This window comes from Rhineura floridana, chromosome 2 (genome assembly GCF_030035675.1).
Source record: "Rhineura floridana isolate rRhiFlo1 chromosome 2, rRhiFlo1.hap2, whole genome shotgun sequence".
NCBI classification, from domain to species: Eukaryota; Metazoa; Chordata; class Lepidosauria; order Squamata; family Rhineuridae; genus Rhineura; species Rhineura floridana.
In genome coordinates, this window is record NC_084481.1 from 234207179 (window position 1) to 234232235 (window position 25057).

The 25057-nt window shown below is 46.5% G+C and overlaps 1 protein-coding gene and 1 pseudogene across 1 annotated transcript in view; one reads left to right on the plus strand and one right to left on the minus strand.

Moving 5' to 3' along the window:
* The first annotated feature begins 2131 nt into the window (after positions 1 to 2131).
* The window catches only part of MAP4K5 (mitogen-activated protein kinase kinase kinase kinase 5), a 122687-nt gene continuing 99761 nt past the window's right edge, over positions 2132 to 25057 (plus strand). Inside the window, exons 1-2 of the mRNA XM_061612583.1 lie at positions 2132 to 2573; positions 11017 to 11302. Coding sequence (XP_061468567.1) covers positions 11195 to 11302 — 108 coding nt within the window. The 5' untranslated portion in view covers positions 2132 to 2573; positions 11017 to 11194. The remainder of the gene's footprint in view (positions 2574 to 11016; positions 11303 to 25057) is intronic.
* LOC133378562 (5S ribosomal RNA) lies at positions 3611 to 3719 on the minus strand (annotated as a pseudogene).

The following is a 25057-nucleotide window of genomic DNA, read 5'->3' on the forward strand; positions in this document are numbered from 1 at the left end:
TTACCCAGACCCCTTTCCCACAGGCGTCCCCACCATGTAAACTGAGCTGTAATCCACTTACGCCAAAATAAATCTGGTGCCATAAGACTATGGTTTGGAGGATTTCTCTCTCTCTTGGGGAATCCTTATGATGGGATACAAGGAAAAGTATATTTGATGCAGATGAGTTACCTGTAGGCCCCCACCCTACTCACTCCCATTTAGGCACTGTAATATAAATGGTTAAATCAGAGTGGACTTTCTCTTCAGCCTGTGGAGGACTGTTTATGACTGGAAACGAACTCGCAACTAGTAGCGTAGTGGCAAATCCAGAAGTTCAGGGTCCCTTCCTGTTAATCACAGTCATGCCCCCTCCCCCTTTTTGGCTGATAATGAGATCCCTGTTCATGCCTTCTCCCACAACAACAGATTTTTTTAATTAGATTTATATCTGGCTCTTCCTCCCAATAGGAGCCCAGGGCGGCAAATGTCCCTATTCACCAATGAGCATGAAAGGCTTTTAATAATGATTGGCTCCAATCAGCAGGAAAGGACTAGGAAGCATCTTAGAAGATTCTTCCTTTCATGCTGATTGGCTCACAGGATGCTGGAGACTTAGGGACCCTGCTCCCAATAAAGTAAAGGGTCTAATACCCCCGAGACCCTCTACAACTACACCCCTGCTCACAACCAGGAATGGGAAACCAATGGGGCATCTAATGTGAGTAAGATGTTCTCTGGAACCAATTACCTAGAGAGGTAGTGGACTCTCCGACACTGGAGGCATTCAAGAGGCAGCTGGACAGCCATCTGTTGGGAATGCTTTGATTTGGATTCCTGCACTGAGCAGGGGGCTGGACTTGATGGCCTTATAGGCCCCTTCCAACTCTACTATTCTATGATTCTATGAATGCAGAACCGGGAGACTGATGGTTGTTTCGTATTTATATTTATTTATTTATTATTTGATTTATATCCCACCCTTCCGGCAGGAGCCCAGGGCGGCAAACAAAAACTCTAAAAACACTTTAAAACATCACAAAGAGACCTTAAAATACATTTAAACAAAACAACGTTAAAAACATTTTTAAAAAGCTTTAAAAACATATTTTTCAAAAATGGTTAAAAACATTATTAAAGAAAACATATTAAAAGCAATTCTAACAGACGCAGACTGGGATAGGTCTCAACTTAAAAGGCTTGTTGAAAGAGGAAAGTCTTCAAAAGGTGCCAAAAAGATAGCAGAGACAGTGTCTGCCTAATATTTAAGGGGAGGGAATTCCACAGGGAAGGTGCCGCCACACTAAAGGTCCATTTCTTATGTTGTGCAGAACGGACCTCCTGATAAGATGGTATCTGCAGGAGGCCCTCACCTGCAGAGCGCGGTGATCTACTGGGTATATAAGGGGTAAGACGGTCTTTCAGGTATCCTGGTCCCGAGCTGTACACCAAAACTAGAACCTTAAACTTGGCCTGGTTCCATGCCTGAGGACATAAGAAGAGTCTGGCTGGTGTTTCAGGCCAAGGCCCCATGTAGCCCAACAGCCCAGCATCCTGTTCTCACAGTGGCACTCTCCCCCGCTTGTGATTCCCGCAACTGGAATCCGGAGGCATCCTTCCTCGGACAGCACACATCCCATTCATGCATCCCATTCATGCCTGGACTGAAGCGGTGTGTGTAACCCCATGCATGCGTTTTTTTTTTTAAAACGTGCCAACGAATACGGATCAATTCATTTAAAACAAGTATGACCTTGCCGATTTGGCGTGCGATCTGGAGCGGGAGATAAAAGGTTTGGGGTAATCCCTTTGTATTAATCTGGAATTAAAGGACATGGTCCTTTGGGCGACTGCGGGGCGGGTGGCCACTGATCCGGGTTAAACCGGGAAGAGGGTCGTACTGTTTTGGTGTCTGCGGGGTAGGCGGCAGCAGCTAAAACCAACAAATTAATCTGAACTCTCAGCGGCTCGGCCCTCCGTGGTGGAGCAGCAGCAGCAAGAGGTGGGGCAGCTAATCCGGGTTACTTAATCCGGAGTGAGGAGGAGAGGCTAGAAGAAGCAAGGCGTGTTGTGTGTGCCGATGGATCTGTGGTGGGGCTTCCCGGGAGCGGCGGCCGCCTTCTTGCATCTCTTTCACTTCGAGGGGCAATGGAAGCCGGAGACGGTTGTGAGGGAAGCCCCGCTTCGGGGCGCTGTGGCTCTGCCTCACAGGCAGGCTCTGTCGGGCTCGGCCCTTTCGTGGCGGCGGCGGCGGCGGCGACGGACGACGACGAGGAGGCCGGATCGAGGGCGGGACTGAGGCGGGAAGGAGCGAGAGGGAGGCGGCCACAGCGGCGGCAGCGAGAGAAGCGGCGGCGGCGGCGGTTGCTTTGGTCTGGCGTGGCCCGGAGCGGGTTCGAGCGGCGTCGGGCGAGGCCGGGCCAGACCAGGCCGAGCCGGAGGCGACCAGGCCGGATTTGTGCGGCGGTGGCGGCGCTATTCCCCCCGCCAGAGAGCCACTCGGGCGCCCGCCGCCGCTCCCGACCTGCGCCTGGCCGGGCGCGGCGGGACAAAGAGGGGCCTCCCGAGAGGCCTCCCGGCTCGGCCCGGGAGAGGTAAGGCACTCGCTCGCTCGCTCCTCCGCCGGGGGCCGGGCCTGCAGGGGGCGCGGCGACGGAGCCCAGCCGTGGGGTTCCCTCCTCGGCCAGGCCTCCGCTGGAGCGGCCGTGGGGAAGGGACTGCTCACGCGCAGGAGTAATGCGAAGCGAAAGGCGTGCTTTGAATGCCGAGGGGGCCGACGCTCTATGGGGCAGGGGAAAGTGGGGTTCGGCTCCCCCACCCCACCAAAAAGAGGGGTGGGGGTTGGAAGGAAGGTAGACTGTGAGGCGAAGGGAGGCTCGCCAAGCGCACTGGGCAACAGGGATTGTGGTGGTAGAGAGCCTTTCTTTCTTGCTCACGCACAGTATGTAGCGACTTCGGACGTGTGGTGGCAAATTTGGGGACAGTTGTGCACCTCTCTGGGCGGTGACTGAGCGACGTACCGTGTGTGTGTTTACGCACCCACAGGTACTGCCTCTGCACGTGTGTGCGCGCCTTCATAACACACTAAAGGAGGATAATGTAAATGTGCTGCCTTCAAGTTGATTCCGACATAGGGCGACCCTATGAATAGGGTTTTCATGAGGCTAAGTGGGTATAAAGAAGGTCTGGATCTGTGGGTAGATCCCTGGGTGATTTGCACCAGATCTCCGAGGATTTCTGACCCTTAGCTGTGAAACAGCCGCAGCGACCAAGTGACTCCCCTCCTTCCTATACTGCAAAGTGAAGAAAGCTTTCTGCTCAGTGCTGCGGCTCAACTCCTGCACTCTGACATGTTTCATTAGGAAGTGTATGTCTTGTACCAGGTTCAAACACAACGAAATAGACCCCACATGGCTGAAGTCTTCTCACCTCTCATCCCAGAGAGAAAAAGATGCTTCACCAGGATGGTCTGACGGAGTGAGAAGCCCCCTGCCCTCATCCCTGGAGTTTGTTGTTACATGCCTTCAAGTTGATCACGACTTATGGCGACCCTATGAATCTTTTTGGGATACATTCATAGGGTTTTCATGGTAAGAGGTATTCAGAGGTGGTTTACCATTGCCTTCCTCTAAGCCTACGGCACCCAGTATTCCCAGGCAATCTCCCATCCAAGTACTAACTAGGCCTGACCCTGCTTAGCTTACGAGATCAGGCGTGTTCAGCGTAGTATGGCCGTAGGCACCCCTGGAGTTGGGGCAGGACTACTGTGTGGTGGATTTGCACATCTTTTTTTTTAAAGAACGGTCCTGTCCTCCCCATAAAAGAAATTGTAGTTCATCCCTTACAGAGCTGCAGTACCTTAACAAACTGCAATTCCGAGGATGATGATGATGATGATGATGATGATGATTATTAATTAAATTTATATACCGCCCGACTAGCAATAGCTCTCTGGGCGGTGAACATAAAATAGCATAAAAATACAATGAATAACAAAATAATACTAAAATACAATCAACAATCCAATACAATAAACATTTTTAAAAGTAAATCAGTGTAACTTAAAATGCTTCAGAGAATAGGAAGGTTTTGACCTGGCGCCGGAAGGAGAGCAGAGTCGGCGCCAGGCGTACTTCCTTTGTGGATTCTTTTGTGGGGGGGGATTGGGGAATGTGTTTTTAATGTATGGTGTGTGTGCAGCCACAGGCCCCTTGATGGGGCTAAAGATTTCTCGGTGGTTGCTCTGCTCTCTCTCCTTCTTCACCCTGCTCCCCCCAATAGCTACAATCACGGCTGTGAATGTGAAAACCCTGGTAAGTACCTGTGGCAAAAGCTGAAGATAAGGTCTGTGCTTCCCAAACTGAGCCACCACAATTGTCCGTGCAACATGGTGGCCTGGGAGGTTTCTTTGCCATGAGGTAAAACAGTGCAGAGCTTGGAAAAGTTACTTTTTTGAACTACAATTCCCATCAGCCCAATCCAGTGGCCATGCTGGCTGGGGCTGATGGGAGTTGTAGTTCAAAAAAGTAACTTTTCCGAGCTCTGAAACAGTGAGCCAGACCGATTTGCGCTTTCCAGAGGGGCCACTGCTAATGTTGACAAACAGGTTTCCAGTGTTTTGTTTTTTAATCTCTGGCCCAAACGGAGCCTGTGTTCTCTTTTGACGCCCTTGTTGTGTGTTTGAGAAGATTTGACTCCCTCTTTTGGAATCTTCCTGGGTCAGAAGCCCATTCATCCTCTTCCTGCTTGTTGTTGTTATATGCCTTCAAGTCGACTACGACTTATGGCGACCCTATGAATCAGCAACCTCCAAGAGCAAATCTCAGGCCTCCTGTTTATGCGTTTAGCAAGTTGCTGTGCTGAAGATTCATGCTAAAGCAATTAGCCTTCTGGATTGCTGAGGAGTCCAGGCTTCTTGCATACTCCTTCAGAATGGGAGCAGGGTAAACTCTGTGCTAAACAAACAGAAATTCGACATCAATGCGGTCTGTGTCAGGCAAAGCTGGATGCTGCAATGGCCTGAGTCAGTCAGCAAAGCAAGCACATTTTGAGTATGCTTGCCCAGCAGATCCAATTCTGCTTTTGTGTTGACTCTTGCCCACCGATCACTGGAAATTCATTAAGCCTCCAAGAGTTGAGCTGATGTCATCAGCTAAAGCTGCAATTGTCTCATCAGTGGTGGCAGATTTTTATTTATTTATTACATTTATACCACGCCTTTTTTTTCATGATAGAAACTCAAGGCGGCTTACATATGGTTCCCAGGCGGTCTCCCATCCGGGCACTGACCAGACCTGACCCTGCTTAGCTTCAGCAGGGCCCTGGCTCATGTGCCTTCAGACCATAGCCTGGGACCAATTGGGAGGGAAGGCCCTGAAAGTTAATGGCACACATGGGCTGGGGCCTTTTTGGAAGCGATTCTGGTGCATTGTGGTCTCTTCGGCCAACAGTGAATGGTTGTTTTTGATTATTGCACTTCCTTTACTGTCTCAAAAAGGTGTCCATACTGAGTTTTCTGTAATAGTCAAATTCATTTTGAAAGGAAGGCCATTAACCAACTAAAAATGGTTTTGACATTCAATTCTACTTTTAAGATTTCGTTAAGCCTTGTACATGTACTTCCAAGCTCCTCTTTATGGCGCTGAGGGCTGGAAGCTTAAGGAGTTTTTTTTAATAGCTGAAATTCCCACGTTGCTGAATTCTCTGCTCCGCACCGGATCAGCACTCATGCAATGCAGCTGTAGCCTACTTGGCACCCTGACCATAGCCCATCTTTTGCCATTGTAAAGGCAGTTTCTTGTGAATTTGTCTATGGTATTAAACATTTTAAGGTCTGAAATATATTCTCTGGTATATAGAGAGTCTTCCTCTTTGGTTGTTACTTTATTGAAAAAACACTCTTTGAATAAAGGAGCAGCAGCCAAATAGTTTCTCTTGCAAAAATGTTTTAGCCTTGGTCACTGGTTGAGATTTTCCACTGGCAAATGTGGAGGTTTCTCTTGGGGGAGAATCCACAGCCATCGTCATCTTTGTGGGGCCTGCCAGCCTGCTCCGCCTCTGGCCTGGCTGTTTTGTCTAGCATCTGGAAAAGCAGCAGTTCAAGGCCTTGAGTGGAAAATGGAGAATACTGAAGGCAAACCTGGGAGAGACTCTCTCTTTCTCTCTCTTAATTGTTCAGTTATTTTGTTTTTAAAAATGTATTGTAAATATATTTTATAATATATAATATGAAAATATCACAATTGCACAGTATATAAGCAAAATAGATGATAATGTTTACCTACTTAATTTGCATTTACATTTTTTTTGGTAAAGATTAATATACACAAGATGACACATTCATCTCATATCTTAGCAGCCGGATAATGCCAATAAAGCAAATGCACTATACTAACTATATATTGGTTTCATATAGAAAAATGATATTCATAGTTACTCACATTTTTCCTTCCCCTCTTTATTACCTTCAGCGATATAAAATAAAAACATTACTGTCAAACATAAAAATCAGAAAATGATGAAAATATCAGATAAGAAACACCACAAGTAAAATTTACAGAGGAAGGGGTGATGGGGCTGTTTGGAACCCCATGGTGTGTGATGCCTTTTGGCAGTTGCTGAGGCTATTGAACCAGTTGTTCCCTTCCTGCCTCACCAACTGGTCAGAGGAAAGAACCACAGTCAGGTCAGGCCAAAGATGCAAACATGTAAGACTAGAACTTTCCAGGCCTTGGGAACCAGGTGATCATGCAAAGCCTATCCCATGCTATTCTGTGCTAGTAAGCTCACAGTCTAGGATACGCTCTCATCCTTGGTACCTGTTCTCTGAAAGAAGCTTTAAGGCTGTCCTTCCCTTATGCTCCTCATCTCTCCAGCCATCGAGGGTTAGATCTTGCTGTTCATTGTTGTTGTGTAAATTTGTTAAGCAGAGAGTAACAGCGGTCTGAAATGCGAGTGTGCCAGCGTGTGCGTGCGTTTACCTAAGACAGCAGGCTTTTACCCTGCATTGAGATCACTGAGACTTAAGACTTAGTAAATAAGAAAAGCTACTTTATTATAGAAATACATAGTAGATAGAAAGGCATACCTAGTTCTAACTAACTAAGTTGGAGGCGCAATACCCAGGCGTGGGAATTGCCCTCATGGCTAGGAGAGAGAGAGCAGAGACAAAGGTGTCTCCTCTCTGTGGGACAGTCGGAGAGGAGAAGAGAGGAAAGGGCGGAAGGAGGAGGGGAGGTAAGCTTCCCTTAAAACGTATCAGTCAACGGAAGGAAGTCAGTCAGAGCATCACAGGTAAAGGTAATCAAGCCTATCCATCTGGTGGACCCTCACTCTATCTCCCTTCTGGAACATAAACAAAAGAGCAAAACAGGAGTTGCTCTTGCCCCACTTCCAACATTCATCAGATCTGGTCAGTGGGCACTTCCCTTTAAGGAATTTATATACCACCCTTCAAAATATTTATCCCAGGGCAATTGTTGTTTTGTTTGTGCGTTAAAGGCTCTAAGCCGTGCCCCTGCACACATGTGCCATAGGCAGCTGTAACTGCTGTTGCTTCATTTCCCCTTTGCACATTTCCTTCTGGAAGATTGCTGTGGCCCAAATGCTTGCAAACCTGCATTTCCACCCTTCAGTTAGAATACTTCCAAGCTGACTGTCAGTGTGTCTGCAGAGAGGCTGAATAGATGTGTGCGTAAACCTCTTGAAGGAACCTTGATGCCGTAGCTGAAATGATTCCTGTCAAGTAATCTTCCGTAGGGCTCCCTTTGTTCACAGGAGACATTGGTACATACCACCCACCAGGCCAAGAATCTTGAGTTCCATTAGGAAAGAGCCAAGTTTCTAGCCCCTAATGCTGTTAGGATGTGCTTGCACGTATTTTATCTCAAACAGAATGGAATGGGTGCAGGAAATAGGTACTGTATTATTAAACAGAGAACTGTCAGCCCTGTCCCATTCCAATTTTTACTGTCTCCAGTACTGTTACTGGGAGTAGTCACAAAGACTGCCTTCTCTTGCCTAGAGGAACCTGCCTGAGATCAGTCCCTCCTGTCCGTTTGGTCTTATTGTCCTGCTTGTCCGCTTCCTTTGGGGCATCTTTCACCGATGAAATAATGTTTTTAACTGACTGTTTTTTGAATGTTTTTTTAACTGTAACTGCTCCAGTATTTTTAACTGTGTTTTTAAAATGCTTTTCTTTTTCTTGTTGTTTGGTTGCTTTCGTTGATACGTTTGTCGCCCTGGGGTCCTTCAGGAGAAAAGGTGGGATATAAGTCCAATAAACAAATAAATACATCTGGTTGGCCGCTGTGAGAACAGGATGCAAGATGGGGGCCTGATCCACCTGCAGGGCTCTTCTTAGGTTCTTACATTCCTACTTTGATTAGGACTTTGGAAGTATTTGAGCCCCAGCTGGTGAACTCCCAGAAGTGGGGTTGGTTGGGCGGGGGTTCCAGTGACTGGCAGCAAGGTGCCCCCCATAACTCTGTGCCCCTTTCCTGGAACTTGTGGGAGATACTCCCTTTCTGGACAGCCATCTGTTGGGAATGCTTTGATTTGGATTCCTGCATTGAGCAGGGGGTTGGACTTGATGGCCTTATAGGCCCCTTCCAACTCTACTATTCTATGATTCTATGGGAATCACCTGTATGCCTCCTTGGGTTCCATGGCAGAAAAAAAGGTGCGCTATAGATGTAAGAAACATAAATAAATAGAATGAATTATGAATACAGTGGAATCTACAGAGTTCCATTTGTACAGGCACAGAATTGGAGTTTTCTGGTCCAGAGTTTTGGCTGTTCTTTGGTGCATTTGACTCATTGTTTGGGGGCAAATGAAGCATTGACAGGAAGCCTGGGATTCCCAGTCCAGTCTTCCCCTTGTAATGCTCGCTTGTTTTGGCAAAGGAGGGTTTGGGTACACACATAAGCCGCCCTGGGCTGCTGCCAGGAGGAAGGGCGGGATATAAATCTAATAATAAATACATAAATATTTGCAAATGTAATGCTGAGTTTGAGCCTTAGACAAAGAGTCATAGAAGAGTAGAGTTGGAAGGGGCCTTTAAGGCCATCAAGTCCAGCCCCCTGTTCAATGCAGGAATCCAAGTTAAAGCATTCCCGACAGGTGGCTGTCCAGCTGCCTCTTGAATGCCTCCAGTATTAATATCCATAGTTAATATTTCATAGTGTTAATATGAATCCCTTCACTGTGCAAATAGGATATTGGCTTGTATCCAAAGTAGCGCTGATGAAATTGTCTCGTCAACACAAGGATTTCTGCTTGCGCAACAGAACTCCTCCTGCACACCCCCCAGATCTGTTCTGGGGTTCCCCCAACACTTTGGAGCTGATTTTGGGAGGGCTGGAGGGGGAAGGAGGAGGGGAACCTCCATTGTGCAAGCAGAAATTGTTGTGTTGATGGGACATGTTAGTTGACCTGTGAGGTGAACCGTGACTTTGGAAATTTAACTCTCACCTGAGCTGTGAAACAAGGCAAGCTACTTTCTCCTCTCTGTCAGCCTTTTGCATCTGCCTTGTGAAAATATTGGCCAAACTTCAGGGGTTGTTGTAGTAAGGCCTTTGTGGGCCTATGGGCTCATTTGCAAACCAGAGGAACTGTTGAGAGCATCACCCACACACATCCTGCAACCAAGCACATCCCCCTCCTATTCTGATAGGGCTACAACAGAACACTCCTTTCAGGGACGGAGGGTTCCTGAGGGTGCCAGGGAAGGTTTCTGCAGACCATGTTAAGTATTTGAAAGGTTGTTATTATCTGTTAAATTGATACCCTGCCCTTTCTCTCAAGGGAGCCCAGGAAGGCAAATACATCTAAAAATAATCTCATACCCTCACAGCTAATAATGTCAAGGTGGCCAGGAACAGGTTACCTTTCAGCCAGGGCCGGTTCTAAAGGGCGGCCAGGTTGGGCACTGGCCCGAGGGCCCCGGAGCTACAGGAGCCCCTGAGGGGCCCTCTGCTCCCCTTCTGCAATCCGCGTCCCCCACTTACCTGTCAGCCGGCTTTTTAGCATTGCCCTTAATGAAGATGGCGGCCACAGCTTCCCTAAGGTACAGAAGCCGCTGCCACCATCTTAGTTGATGGCAGAGATGTGCATGCGTAGCACGCACGTGTGCCATCAACAAAGATGGCGGCGGAGGCTTCATTTCCCTTAGGGAAACCACGGTCGCCATCTTCATTAAGGGCAATGGTAAAGACTAGATAGGTAGGGGGGGCGCGGGGGAGCCGTGCGCACACCCACCCACCCACCGGGGGGCAAGGGCAAGCTGATGCCCAAGGGCCCCCGCATGCCTGGAGCCGGCCCTGCTTTCAGCCATCGAACACTTGGGGAAACAGGAAGATTTTTAAGTTCTTCCTGAACGTTAATAAGAAGGGAGGCTGGCACATCTCGCCAGGGAGCGCATTCCACAAATGGGGAGTTGCCGCTGACCTGCCAAGGGTCAGTGAGAGCCAAACATCAGTCAGCAGTGGAGCCACCCTTGCAGTCGGCTGCCTTTGGAGGTAGAACTGTGGGCTAGCTAGTCAGGGCTGGCGAGGCTGTTTCTTCTGGCCTGACATGGAGGCAGCTATTTATATCCTACCCTTCCTCCCAGCAGGAGCCTAGGGCAGCTCCTGGACCATGAATCCAGGTGAGGTGGCCCCCCTCAGGCATTGTTGGGGCAGCCAGAGTAGGAGATGGACGGATCCGTCCCGTGGGGCAGAGTCCGCTGGAACATTCTTCTGTGAGGCCCATTCAAGTGGGTGGAATCTGCAGGAGCACAACAACGCTATCTCACATTACTGACAGCAGTGACGGCTGGTGGCTCCGTGTCAGTGGGGCAGTGGAATCTGCTCCGTGTTTTACTCTGAACTTTGAAGGAGCTGTCCAAGGGGTTCCAGCATGCCATGGAGCCACCAGCAGCCCCTGATTAGCAGGGTTTCCATTTGGATGTTCTGCCTTGGGCACCGGACGTTCCGGCCACCTGCGCACAAACCCTCACAGATGCTCTTTTTGTTTTCCCTTTTTCAAATGTTTTAGGCCCACAGAAGAGTGGACCGAAGTAATGCCTGCCACCGGTGGATCGCCTCGCTAGGACCTTGAGCGGGCTGCTTATTACCTGGTGTTGTAAAGCCCAGAAGAGAGGAAGGTCAAGGCAGCTCCACCCCGTTCCTGTTCCCCCTTTGGGGGGGGGAAGCGGAGATTATATTAACAGGTGATGGATCCTCTGAGCCGCCCAAGCGGGGATATTATGCGGCGGAACCCACAGCAAGACTATGAGCTCATCCAGCGTGTGGGCAGTGGCACTTACGGAGACGTCTACAAGGTGAGAGTCTGTTGCAATCAGAAGAGATCAATTCCATTACTAATTGGGATTTCTGTCCCCCCATCCCTGCAATAGCTTGGGCTGCTTTACAGTTGCTGGAGGGTATCACCTTAACCTCTTCTGTCTGCAAGGGGTGGGGAGAGGCTGGTCCGTCTGCCCTACTTTTGGAGGGTCAGTGGAGGTCACCTTGCTTGCATGGTCATATTCCAACATACAGCACTGTTACAGTATGGACAAGCAAACTCAAAAAGCTTCCTTAGATTATGTGAATCGAGCCATAATGCATATTATGCCCTAGGTTTTGCAATGAGAAGGGTTGGCACTTCTTAATGATAGCTTTTTGCTGTTAATCTCCAACACTGTTGCTGTGAAACAGTTTGAAATAGAAGGGAGGGAAGCAGAGAGAGTTCTGTAATCTTTATTTCAAGGGGTCAAACCGTCTGACTAGTTCAGCTTTAATTCTGAAACCCGGGCTTTGGGGCAGCGCAGATTTCATCTTCTTGATTGGGCTTTGATATATGATGGCTGATTAGGGACAAGAGGAGAATTCCCCCAGAATTTTTATCTTTTTTAAAATTAATTAATTGATTTATTTATTTATATCCCGCCCTTCCTCCCAGCAGGAACCCAGGGCGGCATTTATTGCAGATTTCACCACTTTAAAGCACAGTTACAAATGACAGACATGGAATATAAATTGAATAAAACAACAAATAAAGCAAACATTTCCTATTCAGAAAAGGAGAAAGTCAGCAAGAGAATGGAAGGAAGTTTGTTTTGCAGACTTAACACCCCATTTTGCTATAACCCCATTTTGATATTTTAGCGTGACATTGTTGCATACAGTGGTGCCACCCAACTCACAGAATTTTAATCTTTTTTTTTTAGTGGATTGGCTGCCTGATTTCGTTCTCAGGAAAAAGGCAACCCATCAGAGTTAGTCTGGTGGACCAGGGAAATTAGGGGCAGGGGGAGAAGAAACCAGATTTGCAATTGGAGGGGTCAAAGTTGTGAAGGCTGAGAAAAACTGACATTCCTGAACCTGAAGGCATACACCCGCACCCGGACATTTTTCACAGGTCGCCTCCCATCACCACGGTGTGGTTGACCTCACTTTCGTCTTATATTTGTGCCTTTGAGTTCTTCATGAATATACTCATTCAGACTTTTGACTTGGTTGTATATGACTAGGTATCATCTCGCGTTAAATGTGATATTCAGAGGCAAAATGAAGTAGAGAATTTGAGGTCCTGTGACGTGAGGCAGTGTGGGAGACAGACAGATCTGAGCCACAGGGCACAATCCCCTGGGAGGTTCTCTTGCACAGGACCTGTTGAAAGGAACAGAAGGCTGTGCACAAGGCTTGCACAGGGGTGAACTTCCCTATGGATTGTGCCCCATGCGGTTAATCTGTGATTTTTTTCACCTCAGGCCCCAAATATCTTTGGCTGTCCCTGGGCTGACTCAGGATGGAATTACAAGCACCCAGCTTTATGTGTGTGTGTGTGTGTATGTACTAAATGCGCATCTACCTTCCCAGAACTGAAGTAATCCCATGTGTTTGGTTGTTTGGGCTTGTAGGAGTGGCTTTCCAACACTGACCTCTGTCAGAACGGTCTTTGTGGATGCATCTTAGAATGCAGTGGAGAAAGTTTAGTTGGCAGAGATGTTACCTATGATGGCCATGTTTTCCCTCCACTGTTGGAGGCAGTATGCATCTGAATGCCAGTTGCTAGGAATCACAAGTGGGGAGAGAGTGTTCTTGCGCTCAGGTCCACCTTGCCGGCTTCTCATGGGCATCTGGCTGACCACTGTGAGAACCGGACACTGGACTAGATAGCCCATTGGCTTGATCCAGCTGCAGGGCTCTCCATATGGTCTTATGGCTGATGCTGCTCCTGAGAAAGAGGAGCACTTTGTGTAAATATATTGATTGGTGAAGCTGATGCTCATGGATCTGTGTGATCAGCAAAACATCTCAGCTTGGCTGTGCGATCAAGCTGGGAAGGCTAGTGCAGTGGTGCTTCAGCTGTCTCTGTGCAGAGTCCACAGCATCTCTCAGTCTCGATTTGGTGTGTGCAGGAGTGTGTTCCAGGTTCCACTGTCCTAATGGTTTGCTCCACAAGCGTGTAATATACTTGCCCTGCAAGTCAATTAAGTAAAAGCAGTGAAATTATGCAGCGTTTAAATCTGTGTTTTATGTGCCAACCTCTTATGCTATTCCATAAACACTCCTTCAGGCTGTATGAATTGAATGCTTGATGCAGTTTCAGAATTCTCAGAAATGAAGGTTTCATTTTTTTAAATAATTACTAACTAAATTTTATAATTTTTTGGCTCAGGGAGCACCAAGGTGATTAATAATATAAAATCAACTTTGACAGGGTTAGGTTTCATTATTATTAGTTGAGATTTTACTGTTTTAATGTATTAGCATGCTTTTCTTCTTTACGTCACCCAAAGTGACTGGACAACCAGCCAGATGGGCGACTAATACATTTAATAAATAAAATAAATAAAATAAAAGATAATTACAACAAAACACGTGAATACATTTTCACAAGCAACAGCTGCAGAGATGTGGGTGGTGGCTACAGATCCACACCATACATTTAAAGCCCATCCAACGCACATATAAGTCACATGACTTCCCCCAAAGAATTGTGGGAACTGTGGTTTCCCCCTCACAGAGCTACAGATTCCCAGCAACGTTTGGATATTACGCTTCCCATGATTCTTTGGGGGAAGTCATGTCCTTTAAATGTGCGTTGGATGCGCTTTACTTGTATGGTGTGAATCTGCCTTAAGCCAGAGGGAGACTGAACAGGCCACAGGCCTGATTCATAATGATACCATAGCGGTGAGATTGCTAGTTCTCTGTAGCCGTTCTGGTAACACTGTAGGGCACGTTGGACAAGCCCATGATGATGTTGTTACTGCCCATGTCAGCACTGCCTTAAAGCGCCAGCCAACATGGTGCCCTTCAGATGTTGTTGGACTCCAGCTCCCATCAGCCCAAGCTACCATGGCACCAGCGGTCAACGATGAAGGAGGCCCTTCTCTCAGTCCCAACACCCTCGCAAGTGCGCTTGGTGGGGATGCGAGATAGGGCCTTCTCGGTGGCTGCTCCTAGGTTCTGGAACTCCCTTCCTTCTGTCGGCAAGTAAAGTCTTTTTTATTCCGACAGGCTTTTGGGATAGAAGGTGTTTAGGATTGGGCTTTACAAGGCTTGTTTTATTGTTTTATATTATTATTTGTATTATTTTAAATTGTTTTTAGAAAAACAAGTGCCTTTTACAGTTTTAAGGTTGTGCATAGTTTAATTGTATTTTAATTGTATGTTTTTCTATGTTTTTAATTACATGTAGTTTTATTTGTAAGCCGCCCTGAGTTCCAATTTGGAAAAAGGGCGGGGTAAAAATAAAGTTTCAATTCAATTTCAATTCAATTCAAGGAGGCTGTAGTTCAACAGAATCTGGAGGGCACCACTTTGGCTACCCTTGCTCTAAGGCATGGGACTTTGGTGTTTTGTAGAGCCTCCATAGCAGACAGATGCAGGTCAAGTTATACCAAGAAGCCATTATATGCTAATCTGTTGCTGTTTTTACTCTGTTTTGTATTGTGCTGGGGGTGTGCCCAGGGAACAGTTGTTCTTATCTTCTGCCCAATTTGAACGCTTTTGGGTGTTTCCAGTTTTTCATTTTGTATTGTTATTATATGTTACGTTTGCTGGTTTGTGAAGAAATTCTCTTTTTAAAAGCAGGATAAAATCTGTGGCATAATTCAGATAAAGGAAATAGGCTTTCCTTGGTGTGGAATTAGGATTTCTGCAGCAAACCATCCTGCTCTTGATTAACTGGCTGCTTCGTGTGTGCAGAAGGAGGTCCCTGCATCACTTTGGCCCAAGTCTGCATGAACTTTTACTTGATTTTAAATGTTGTTGTCATTTACCGACAGAAAGAAATCTTGGTTATGGCATGTTTTTCAGCTGAATCATGCTGTTGGGGGGTAGGGTGGGTTCAGCAAAGTGAAGCACCTTTCTGCTCTCTTTCCCCCTCCCACTTCCCAGTGCCATCAACTTTTAACAAGGTGTCAGAACTTTTGGGCAAAAGACTGCTCCCTTCTGTATTCCTGCCCCTCCTAAAGCAGGCGAGCGTATATCTGTCTCGCTTTTGGGAATGTGGCATTTACAGGGCCCGATTAAAAGGACACAAGTTTAGCCCCTGGTTTAAGAACAGCTTGCAAGAATCAGATTAAGGTGGATATACCGTTCACAGCATGCTTGGAATTAAGATATGCACAGTTCCCCAGGTGCTTGTTTTGGTTGTCTTGGAGCCATTTCCATCCTTGCTCAGGATTGCTCCTATGGACTGTCCTAGATTTGGTATTCTATGGAACTCTTTTTGTTAAGTAAAGGTCACTCACTGCTCCTGGTGGGAATGTACAACACAGCACAGGCTACGTCACTGTCTGCTGAGACTTGCAGCAGCTCTCCAACATCTCGGGCAGCATAGAAATGTCTCAGCCCACCACCTGCTCCTGGCAGGGAAGCAGAGCATGCTACTCATTTGAGCAGCAAGAGATGCAGAATGCTCTCTTCGGCACAGCATGTTGTAGGGATGAGATGGGCAGAGGGAGGTGACACATTCTGGTGGAGACTCTTCATTGTATTTGTAATGTCCTAGGAAAGGCTTTTTGAGAGTGGGATATTAGTGCTTTCATTAAAGCAGGCTGCTACCTGGCTGAGTGCAATTGATGCAAGCTGGTATGAAGGGTATTTATTTATTGTATTTATATCCCACCTTTCCTCCAAGGAGCTCAGTGAAGCGTACAAACATGATTCTCCTCCTCCTGATTTTATCTTTTTAAAAAGGCTTTTTAAAAAAAATGTTTTTAACGTTTTGTTTAATGTATTTTAAGGTTTGTTTTTATGGTGTTTTAAAGTATTTTTAGAGTTTTTGTTTGCTGCCCTGGGCGGGATATATATATATATATATATATAAAATAAATAATCTTCACAACAACCTTATGAGGTAGGTTAGGCTGGGAGACAGTGACTGGCCCTATGTCACCCAGTGAGCTTCATGGCCAAGCAGGGATTTGAACCCTGGTTTCCTGGGTCATAGTCCGACACTAACCACTACACCACACTGGCTGTTTGGTTCGAGTCTTTGGTCTGAGTCACCCCTTTGCAGTGAACACACTCAGTGGCAATGAAGCCAACAGCTAATCTTTCAGACTCACCTGTGGTATAGGTCTAACAATAGCTGTGATATGCTTTGCCATGCCATTGTAAGGCTTCCTGGCCCTCAGGGAAAGGTCATCGCTCAGTGGTAGAGCATCTGCAGAAGGTCACAGGTTCAATCCCTGGCATCTCCAGGTAAGGCTGGGAGTGTCCCTTGTCTGAAAACTGGAACAGGTTCAGAGGAGGACAATGAGGATGATTAGGGGACTGGAAACAAAGCCCTATGAGGAGAGACTGAAAGAACTGGGCATGTTTAGCCTGGAGAAGAGAAGACTGGGGGGAGATATGATAGCACTCTTCAAGTACATGAAAAGTTGTCACACAGAGGAGGGCCGGGATCTCTTCTTGATCGTCCCAGAGTGCAGGACACGGAATAATGGGCTCAAGTTGCAGGAAGCCAGATTTCGACTGGACATCAGGAAAAACTTCCTAACTGTTAGAGCCATACGACAATGGAACCGATGACCTAGGATGGTGGTGGGCTCTCTGTCACTGGAGGCCTTCAAGAGGCAGCTGGACAGCCACCTGTCGGGAATGCTTTGATTCAGATTCCTGCATTGAGCAGGGGGTTGGACTGGATGGCCTTATGAGCCACTTCCGACTCTACGATTTTATGATTCTATGAACTTGGGCAGTTGCTTCAGAAGAATATCCTGGTCCACTGTATGGAAAGCTGCAGAGAGATCAAGGAGAACTAACAGGGGCTCATTCCCCGGTGTCTCTCTCCCAACAAAGGTTATTGTACTAAACCCTGATTCAAATGGATCTCCACAATCAGTGGAGGAAAGAGGAAGAGTAGCTGGTTCCTGCTGGAAGGGAAGGAGGAACAAGGTGGGCGAGCTGGGAAAGGGTGAGCAGCTGCAGTTCATATGTACAGCTCCATTTAGTTCTGGGTGGATTTATACTGCAGTTGGGGAGATGCTTATTCTAGAAGAAGCAAAACAGCTGAGATTTGCTGGCAATGGAAGTAAAACCACCACCACCCCAGCAGGGGGAAAAAAAGTAAGTCTAATTGTTCAAAAAAGGAGAACCATTTCTCAGCAAAAATCTAATTTGGCAGGAGCTGTCTCGGTTGATTAGTCTTCCCCCTAGGCAACACAGCTAACCTGTCCTCTGTGTTTAGAGACTTGACGACGCTATCCCAGCCCTGTGTTGGGTGATTGGGTTTATTTAATTTAATTAATTTATTTATTTATTAGATTTATATACCGCCCGACTAGCGATGGCTCTCTGGGCGGTGAACATAAAATAGCATAAAAAATACAATACATGACAAAATATAATACTAAATAATACAATCAAACAAAAATCAAATACAATAACATTTTTTAAAAATGAATCAATTTAAATTATTATTATTTATTATTTCAATTTATATACCGCCCTTAGCAGAATAGCTAATTTTAAATTAAATTAAAATGCTTCAGAGAATAGGAAGGTTTTGACCTGGCGCCGAAAAGAGAGCAGAGTCGGCGCCAAGCGTACTTCCTCGGGGAGACTGTTCCATAGTTCGGGGGCCACCACTGAGAAGGCCCTAGATCTTGTCACGACCCTCCGGGCCTCCCTGTGAGTTGGAATCCGGAGGAGGGCCTTCGTAGCAGAACGTAGTGTATGGGCCGGTTCATATCGGAAGAGGCGTTCCGCAAGGTATCGTGTAGTTAAGGGGCATCAGGTTTGAGCTTCTTCCCACAATCTGAGAGTCAAGAGGTGATGATCTCTGTGCCATTGTATGAAGTTCATCCTCCCGGAGCAAGGAAATCCAGGCTGATGTGGCCATGCTGTTGGGCTATTCCCGAGCGGTAGTCACTAGGCTGCGGTCAGTTGAGCACATAGGCGGCTGAATTTGGTGTGTGTTCTGGCAGGATTGGGATTGGAGTTGGATGGAGCACTGGGCCAAGTTCCGTGATACATTTTCTACAGGATGGGATATCAATCTATTAAATAAATAAAAGTAAGTGCAGAGGTAAGAATTGGTTATCTCAAGGAGTGCCTCCTCTCATGCAAAGTTTAATATCGGGCAACAAGGCCTTGCTTCAGGGTCCATCTTATCTGGCTGCTGGATTTGGCCTTTTGTTGGGGGCATAGCCCTGGAAAACTGGGACACCTTCCTTTAGGCCGTTAGTTGGCTCCCTCTGGGATATTGTTTTGTAACTGCATTAGGTGCCTTTTCTGGAGCAGCAGTGTGCATGTCATCCTGACCTGTGGAATGCGGCACTGAGCACAGAATTCTGCTTCCTAAGGAATTGCGTTGATTGTTGCTATGGTTTATTAAGGGTCTTTGTAAACCAGGTGTTTAGCCCTTATTGGTGCAACGATGCACATAATGTCAGCCACTATTGGGCCAGAAAATTCATGTCTACTGCAGAAAAGGAAGCTGCTTAATACTGAATCGAGAGCCAGTGTGGCGTAGTGGTTAAGGTGTCGGACTGTGACCTGGGAGGCCAGGGTTCAAATCCCCCCACAGCCATGAAGCGCACTGGGTGACCTTGGGCCAGTCACTGCCTCTCAGCCTCATGAAAACCCTGTTCATAGGGTTGCCATAAATCGGAATCGACTTGAAGGCAGTACATTTACATTTTTTATACTGAGTCAGACCACTGATCCATCTAGCTCAGTACTGTCTACACTGTCTGGCAGCGGCTCTCTGGGTATTCAGGGAGGAGTCTCTCCCAGCCATGCCTGGAGATGCCCCTGGGGCAAGGCAAACGCTCTGCCACTGAACTGCAGCCCTTCCAAATAAACATATTTGAGATGTCTCCAGATTAGAGATGTAAAATTTCCAGAAATTTAGAAGCCATGGGAAAAAACTTTTCCTCCCAGAAAAAAAGAAATTTTTGGAAAAATGGGAAAAAAATGCAATATTAGCACTTTTTACAGATTGAAAGTCACTTTGTTACTTCAGGAACATCAAATGTAAATATGTACAAGTTGGTTTGCCATAAAATTGTCACATGTGGTATATTAAAAGTACATTTTATTCAAACAATTATTACAAATTGAATTTACTTTTTAAAATTTTTACTTTTTTTTTTTGGTAACAAATGGATCTACAAGATTCTGAACTGTAAGGAACCTCTTTCATATTTCCAGTTTATGAGGAGCAGGCAAAAAGCAAAAAAGAGAAGAAACCATCAACATGAATAACAAAGAAAATTATTTATGTCTGCGCTAGTCCTCTACAGTGTCAAGCAGACATAAAGCATCTATTCCCATAAAAAGAACTGAGAAGAAGGGGGGACCAAGATTCAGTGAAACATTTTATTCATCATGCTAAAATAAAACATTGCATAATCCATTTTCTTCATTTTTTTTCAATTTTTCCAATTTTTTGGAAAAAAATAAAAAAATGGTTTCAGAAAAAAAGCCCATTTTCCCCCCTGAATTTTTCTGGTTTTTCCCCAGGCCTTCACATCTCTACTCCAGATTGAACATAGGATACTGCCCTTATGCCAAGACAGGCCATTGGTCCATCTTGCTCAGTATTGTCTACCCTGACTGGCAGCGGCTCTCCATCAGTTTCAGATGGGCGTCTTCCCAGCCCTTTGGGGAGATTTATTTATTTATTACATTTATATACCGCCCCATAGCTGAAACTCTCCGGGTGGTTTACAGCAATTAAAAACATTAAAACAAATATACACATTTAAAAACACAATGGGGAGGTATATAAATGCAATAAATAAATAAATAAAATAAAATAAAAAATTTAAAAACGATTTAAAAACCAAGATGCCAAGGATTGAACCTGGGACCTTCTGCTTGTAAGGCGGATGCTCTGTCATGGAGCCAAGGCCCGTCCTTGTCCCTCACCGGCTAGTCTGCATAGTTTTCCTTGGGGGAGAAGCTGAGGGCTTGGTGCTGTCCTGGGTTGACATCCCAGTTCAGGCAGCGGCCTTGCTGAGGAAGCTGTAGACTTCTTTGCACCTCAGTTACTCATCTGTATAATAAGCAAATATATTTGGATGCTGTCGAGTAATGCATTGCACAATGGTTTTTGCTGCTGGGTAAGTGCAGCAAAGAATAATTGGGCTGTCTCCCTTGCTTTCCACCTGCCAGCCTGCACTGTTTTTTGGGCTTGCTTCTGGCTTAGTCTTTTGATATTAGAACTGGCCAACAAGCGCTCTCCCCCGCTTGTGATTTATTTTATTTATTTATTACATTTGTATACCACCCCATAGCCGAAGCACTCTGGGCGGTTTACAACAATTAAAACATTAAAAACAAATATACAAATTTAAAAACACTTAAAAAAAAAAACAATTTAAAAACATATTTTGTGATGTGTCTGCTCCAGGTGGTTTCCCACATGGGGGGCATAAGAAGGTTGCTCTCCAACTTGATGTAACAGACTTGGTGTGGAAAGTAAGCTTCTAGCCCTCATGGCTGCAGAGATAAACTTGAGAGCGTGCCCTGGGAAATTTTTGGTGCGGCAGGATCGTGTGTTTGGGCAGGACGTGCACCAGTCAAGTGGTCAGGCTTGAATGCTTTGCAGTTCGTTACCCCCACCCCTTTCCCATAACATGCAGAGGCAGAACAAACTGTATGCAGAAGCAAATAGGGAGTTGGTGTGGTGTAATGGCCTGGAGACTTGAGCTGTGAATCGGCAAGCCCATTCTTGAAACGCCTGCTCTGCCAAGAACTCATGAAATGAGTCACTTTAACCATGGTTAGGGCTAACCAGGGCTTCTTCTTTAACCAGGGCGACAGGCTTGTTAACAACCCTGATTGAGAGTGAACCTAGTTAGCCTTGTGTGCAGTTAATGCTGGAGGCAATGTAATGTTTCACAATGGTGAAGTCTAGCAGGGGGATTCATGCTGCAAAAAGGGAATGGCTGGGAAAAGGGGTGTTTGATGCTGCAGCCAGCTCCTGTTACTTAACCCTCAATAAGCAATTGGGATTACTAGGTGTTCAGAAGTCCTGAAATAGCTTAACAGTTGCTACTGAGACATTTCAAGAGTCAATTCTGCTTGCTTGCTGGATCCAGAGGGTTGACAGTTGTTAGTGTTTACATCAGAAGATAACTTCTTTTCATCTTGCATTTTGGCTCAGCTGTTAGGATTTTTCTATTAAGTTCTGAATGGCTGGACCAGAGACCTAGATTTTTGTCCATCTGGCTATGAGAGCCAGGAGCATGGCTGCCTTTAAGATACTTGGCAGAAAGACATTGAAGTGTTGTCAGGCTTGATAGGGAAACGTTAGAAGAAAGATTCCTCTCCATTGGGTTCTTTTTTAAAAGCTACACATGTGGGTTTTTTCCTGTTAACCTGGCTGCTAAGAATGGCATAATATATTTGCATTCTCCATCTGTTTTTCTATTCAGAACCAGGGCACAGGGAGGACTTAGTGTTTTCTAAAGGGAAGAGGGATGTTTAGACAGCCAACCTGAACACAGTCATGTGAACTCAGGGGATCTTGCTTCTTGTATAAGATTGGTCTGTTAAATGCAGGCTCTGAACTGAAGTGAGCTGCCCTGGAGTTCACCTGACAGTGAATGCAAGATGTTTCCCCTTGAGCATACAGCAGGGATAAAGGAGTGTTGACAAAGGAATGTTCTTGCCTCTGGGCTGGTTCATACATGCATGCTCATCCCAAGCGCCATGTGGTGGTTTACACGTGTGTATGAACCATCCCTGATCATGTACCACAGATAAGAGTTTTGGCATCGCTTTGGACACCGTTTGAGTGCCTTTTAGTGGAGTTTGCTTCCATGGTTCAGCTGCACGTCATCGTATTACATAGCCAGGTAATGTTGCATGTAGGCATGAATCATGCATAGTGTGCATGTGTGTGAGAGTGAGTGAGTGAGTGTGAGAGTGAGTGTGTGTTGCTGATGTGCAAGTGATGTGTGTGTTGCTTGTACCAGCCCTTCATTCTGTTATTGTGGTGGTCTCTGGAAAGAGAGTTGAGCAGGCGATGCGGCCCTGGGAGAAGTGGCCCCAGCCGTACAGCAGCTGCCTTCACGACCTGTGGAGCCAAAAAGAGGGAGGGCAGGGCTTAGGAAGCTGCCTTGTGCCAAGCCAGATTATTGGTCCATCATGCTTAGTGGAGGGTCAGACCAAGATTCATGGAAGTAGGTCGTTGTGCGTGCCAAAGTAAGTTAGCAAAAGGTTCTTGCTCCCCCAGAATGGACTAACCTGCAAGCCCACACATACCAGTGTTAGTCAGGTGTGTCTGTGTGGGAACCCTTTAAAAGCTTCTTCCTCACCAGAGGCAACCAGTTTATTAAAATCTTGGAAAAGCGCTTCTGCTTCTGCAGACTTCTCCAACCTCCAGCCCTCCAAGTGGTTTTTTTTTAGACTACAGCTTCCATCGACCTGGGCTGGTGGGAGTTGCAATCCAAAGCGTTCGGGGGAGCATCGGGGCTGGGGACGGCTAGCTCAGGGAGGGTTGGAGAAGTCTGTGCTGTTAATCATTGAATGCCCATTTCCCAACGGGCTTTACCGCTGAACTTGCTCTTGTTGCACCAAGCATGCCCAGCGGGCTCTTGTGTAATGGATCTGAATTCAAATTGCTGGCTTTGTCCCTTGGCTCTGGCAGTTCCCAGAAGACGAGGCCTTTACTCTGCACAGGTCTTGACGTCACCAAAATACTTGTTGGAGCCTGCCTCTAACTAGTTTGCAGCTGGGTCAGGAGTTACCTGATTATTTTGCTGGAGGGTAAAGTAAGACTCCCGTCAAGGGCTTTTGCAGGAGAACAATCGTGACTTTCTTTTATGACATTGCAACTTTTAAAAAAGCCAGTGCAGTGCATTAGCTAGATTGCTGGGCCTTGGATGCAGCAAAGTGTTATTATGTGATCCCAAGGTTGAACCATAACTCAGTGAGTAGAGCATCTGCTTTGTCTGCGGTGGTGGTAGTGGGTGTCCCAGGTTCAGGACTTACCCTCATGGGAGTATTACTTCATACTAAAGACGCTGTTTTTACCTCCGTTTTCTATTTTCACCGTCCACAGTAAGGGCTCAGTGCCAGCTGCAAACACGATGTTTTCTATTCACACTGAGGGGAAGGATCAGTCACACAGTTTCCTAACGACCACACCAATTCAACATTTCCACTCCCTCTGGTTACCTGGCAACCGAGCATGCTCAGTTTGTTCTACCAATTAGTTTCATTATGAAACAAAACCAACCCGAAAGTGCGATTTACTTGTATTTTCACTGGTGCAGTACAGCTGAAATACAAATCATTGTTTGAGCAGTGTTATGCTTTTGCACACGAGTTAGAGGGAAAAGAAAAATAGAGGCACCGTTGGCAGCAACATAAAAAAGGCTTACAGAATGGGGGAGAGCAGCCGGAAGTTGCTTGTCAGCCCGCAGGAAATGAAATGAAAGAAGGGAGGAGGAGGGAGTGGGCGTGGAGAGGGGAACGATTGACAGACCCACCTAAAAGCATCGGAGCATAGCGTCTGCAAGCACTGGGGAGTGAAGACTTTTCTCCTTCCCTTATCGTATTATCAGCAGATTGGGTTAGTATGGATTTACAGGGGGAAAACTGCACGATAGCTTCTGTTTGCCGGTAACGTCATGTGAACCATACAAATTAAAAAGGGATGTGAGTAGCACCAAACGCACACTAAACCACTGTGTAGATGAGCCCTCAGTCTCTGCTTAAAAGGATCTCTGGTAATGGTGCCAAGAAATATCTCTGCCAGAGACCATCTAGAGCGGCTTTTGGTCAGAGCAGCTAGCCTAGATGGACCGTTCTTTTGATTCGGCTTCATATGTTCAAATGACTGGTTCTCCTTAAATTCCTTGGAGGGAATGTTGTGGGGCTTAAAGCCCTGTTGCTTTGTCATGCTGAAAGTGTAGCATCCTTGTTCATCCCATGCATGGTACGGGAGGCTCTCTACCTTCTTTGACCTTGCAACAATGGCCTGGTTGTGAGGTAGGGGTCCATCATTCCTGGTTTTGGGGTGGAGAGCTGCAGAGAGAGAGAGAGAGAGAGAGTTGCCCAAGGCTATGGAATGAGACCTTTGCATGCGGCTTTAGGAAGTGCAAGCGAGGGAGGCTCGCATTAACCTGCAAGCCAAATGGGCTTTCTCCCTATTCCCAGGTGAAATCCATGGGGAAGTTCCCCCTCCTCTGCTTTTGACCAGCTTCCACTTATTTCTGCGGGGGCTTGTGTGGAACAGCTGCTTTCTCCAGAAAGGTGGCTGTTAAAATATTTTCAAATAAGTAATAAAATGCCCAGTGAATTAGACCTATAGCTGATAGGAAGCTGCTTTCTGCTGCGTCAGTCCTTTGGTCCATCTAGCTAAGTTTTGTTGACACTGACTGGCAGCAGCTCCTGCAGGGCTTCAGGCAGGGAGTCTTTCCCAGTCCTGTCTTGGGATGCCATTGGGGGTTGAACCTGGGACCTTCTACATGCAGATCAGAGGCTCCACCACTCAGCTGTGGCCCTTCCCCTACAACTCCGATCTGTCTGCCTTCCACTCCAGCCTTTTTAAACAGTTCTGAAACGGTCTAATTGTGAGATTCTTCCCCCTGCCCCAGTCCGTCCGTCCGTCCGTC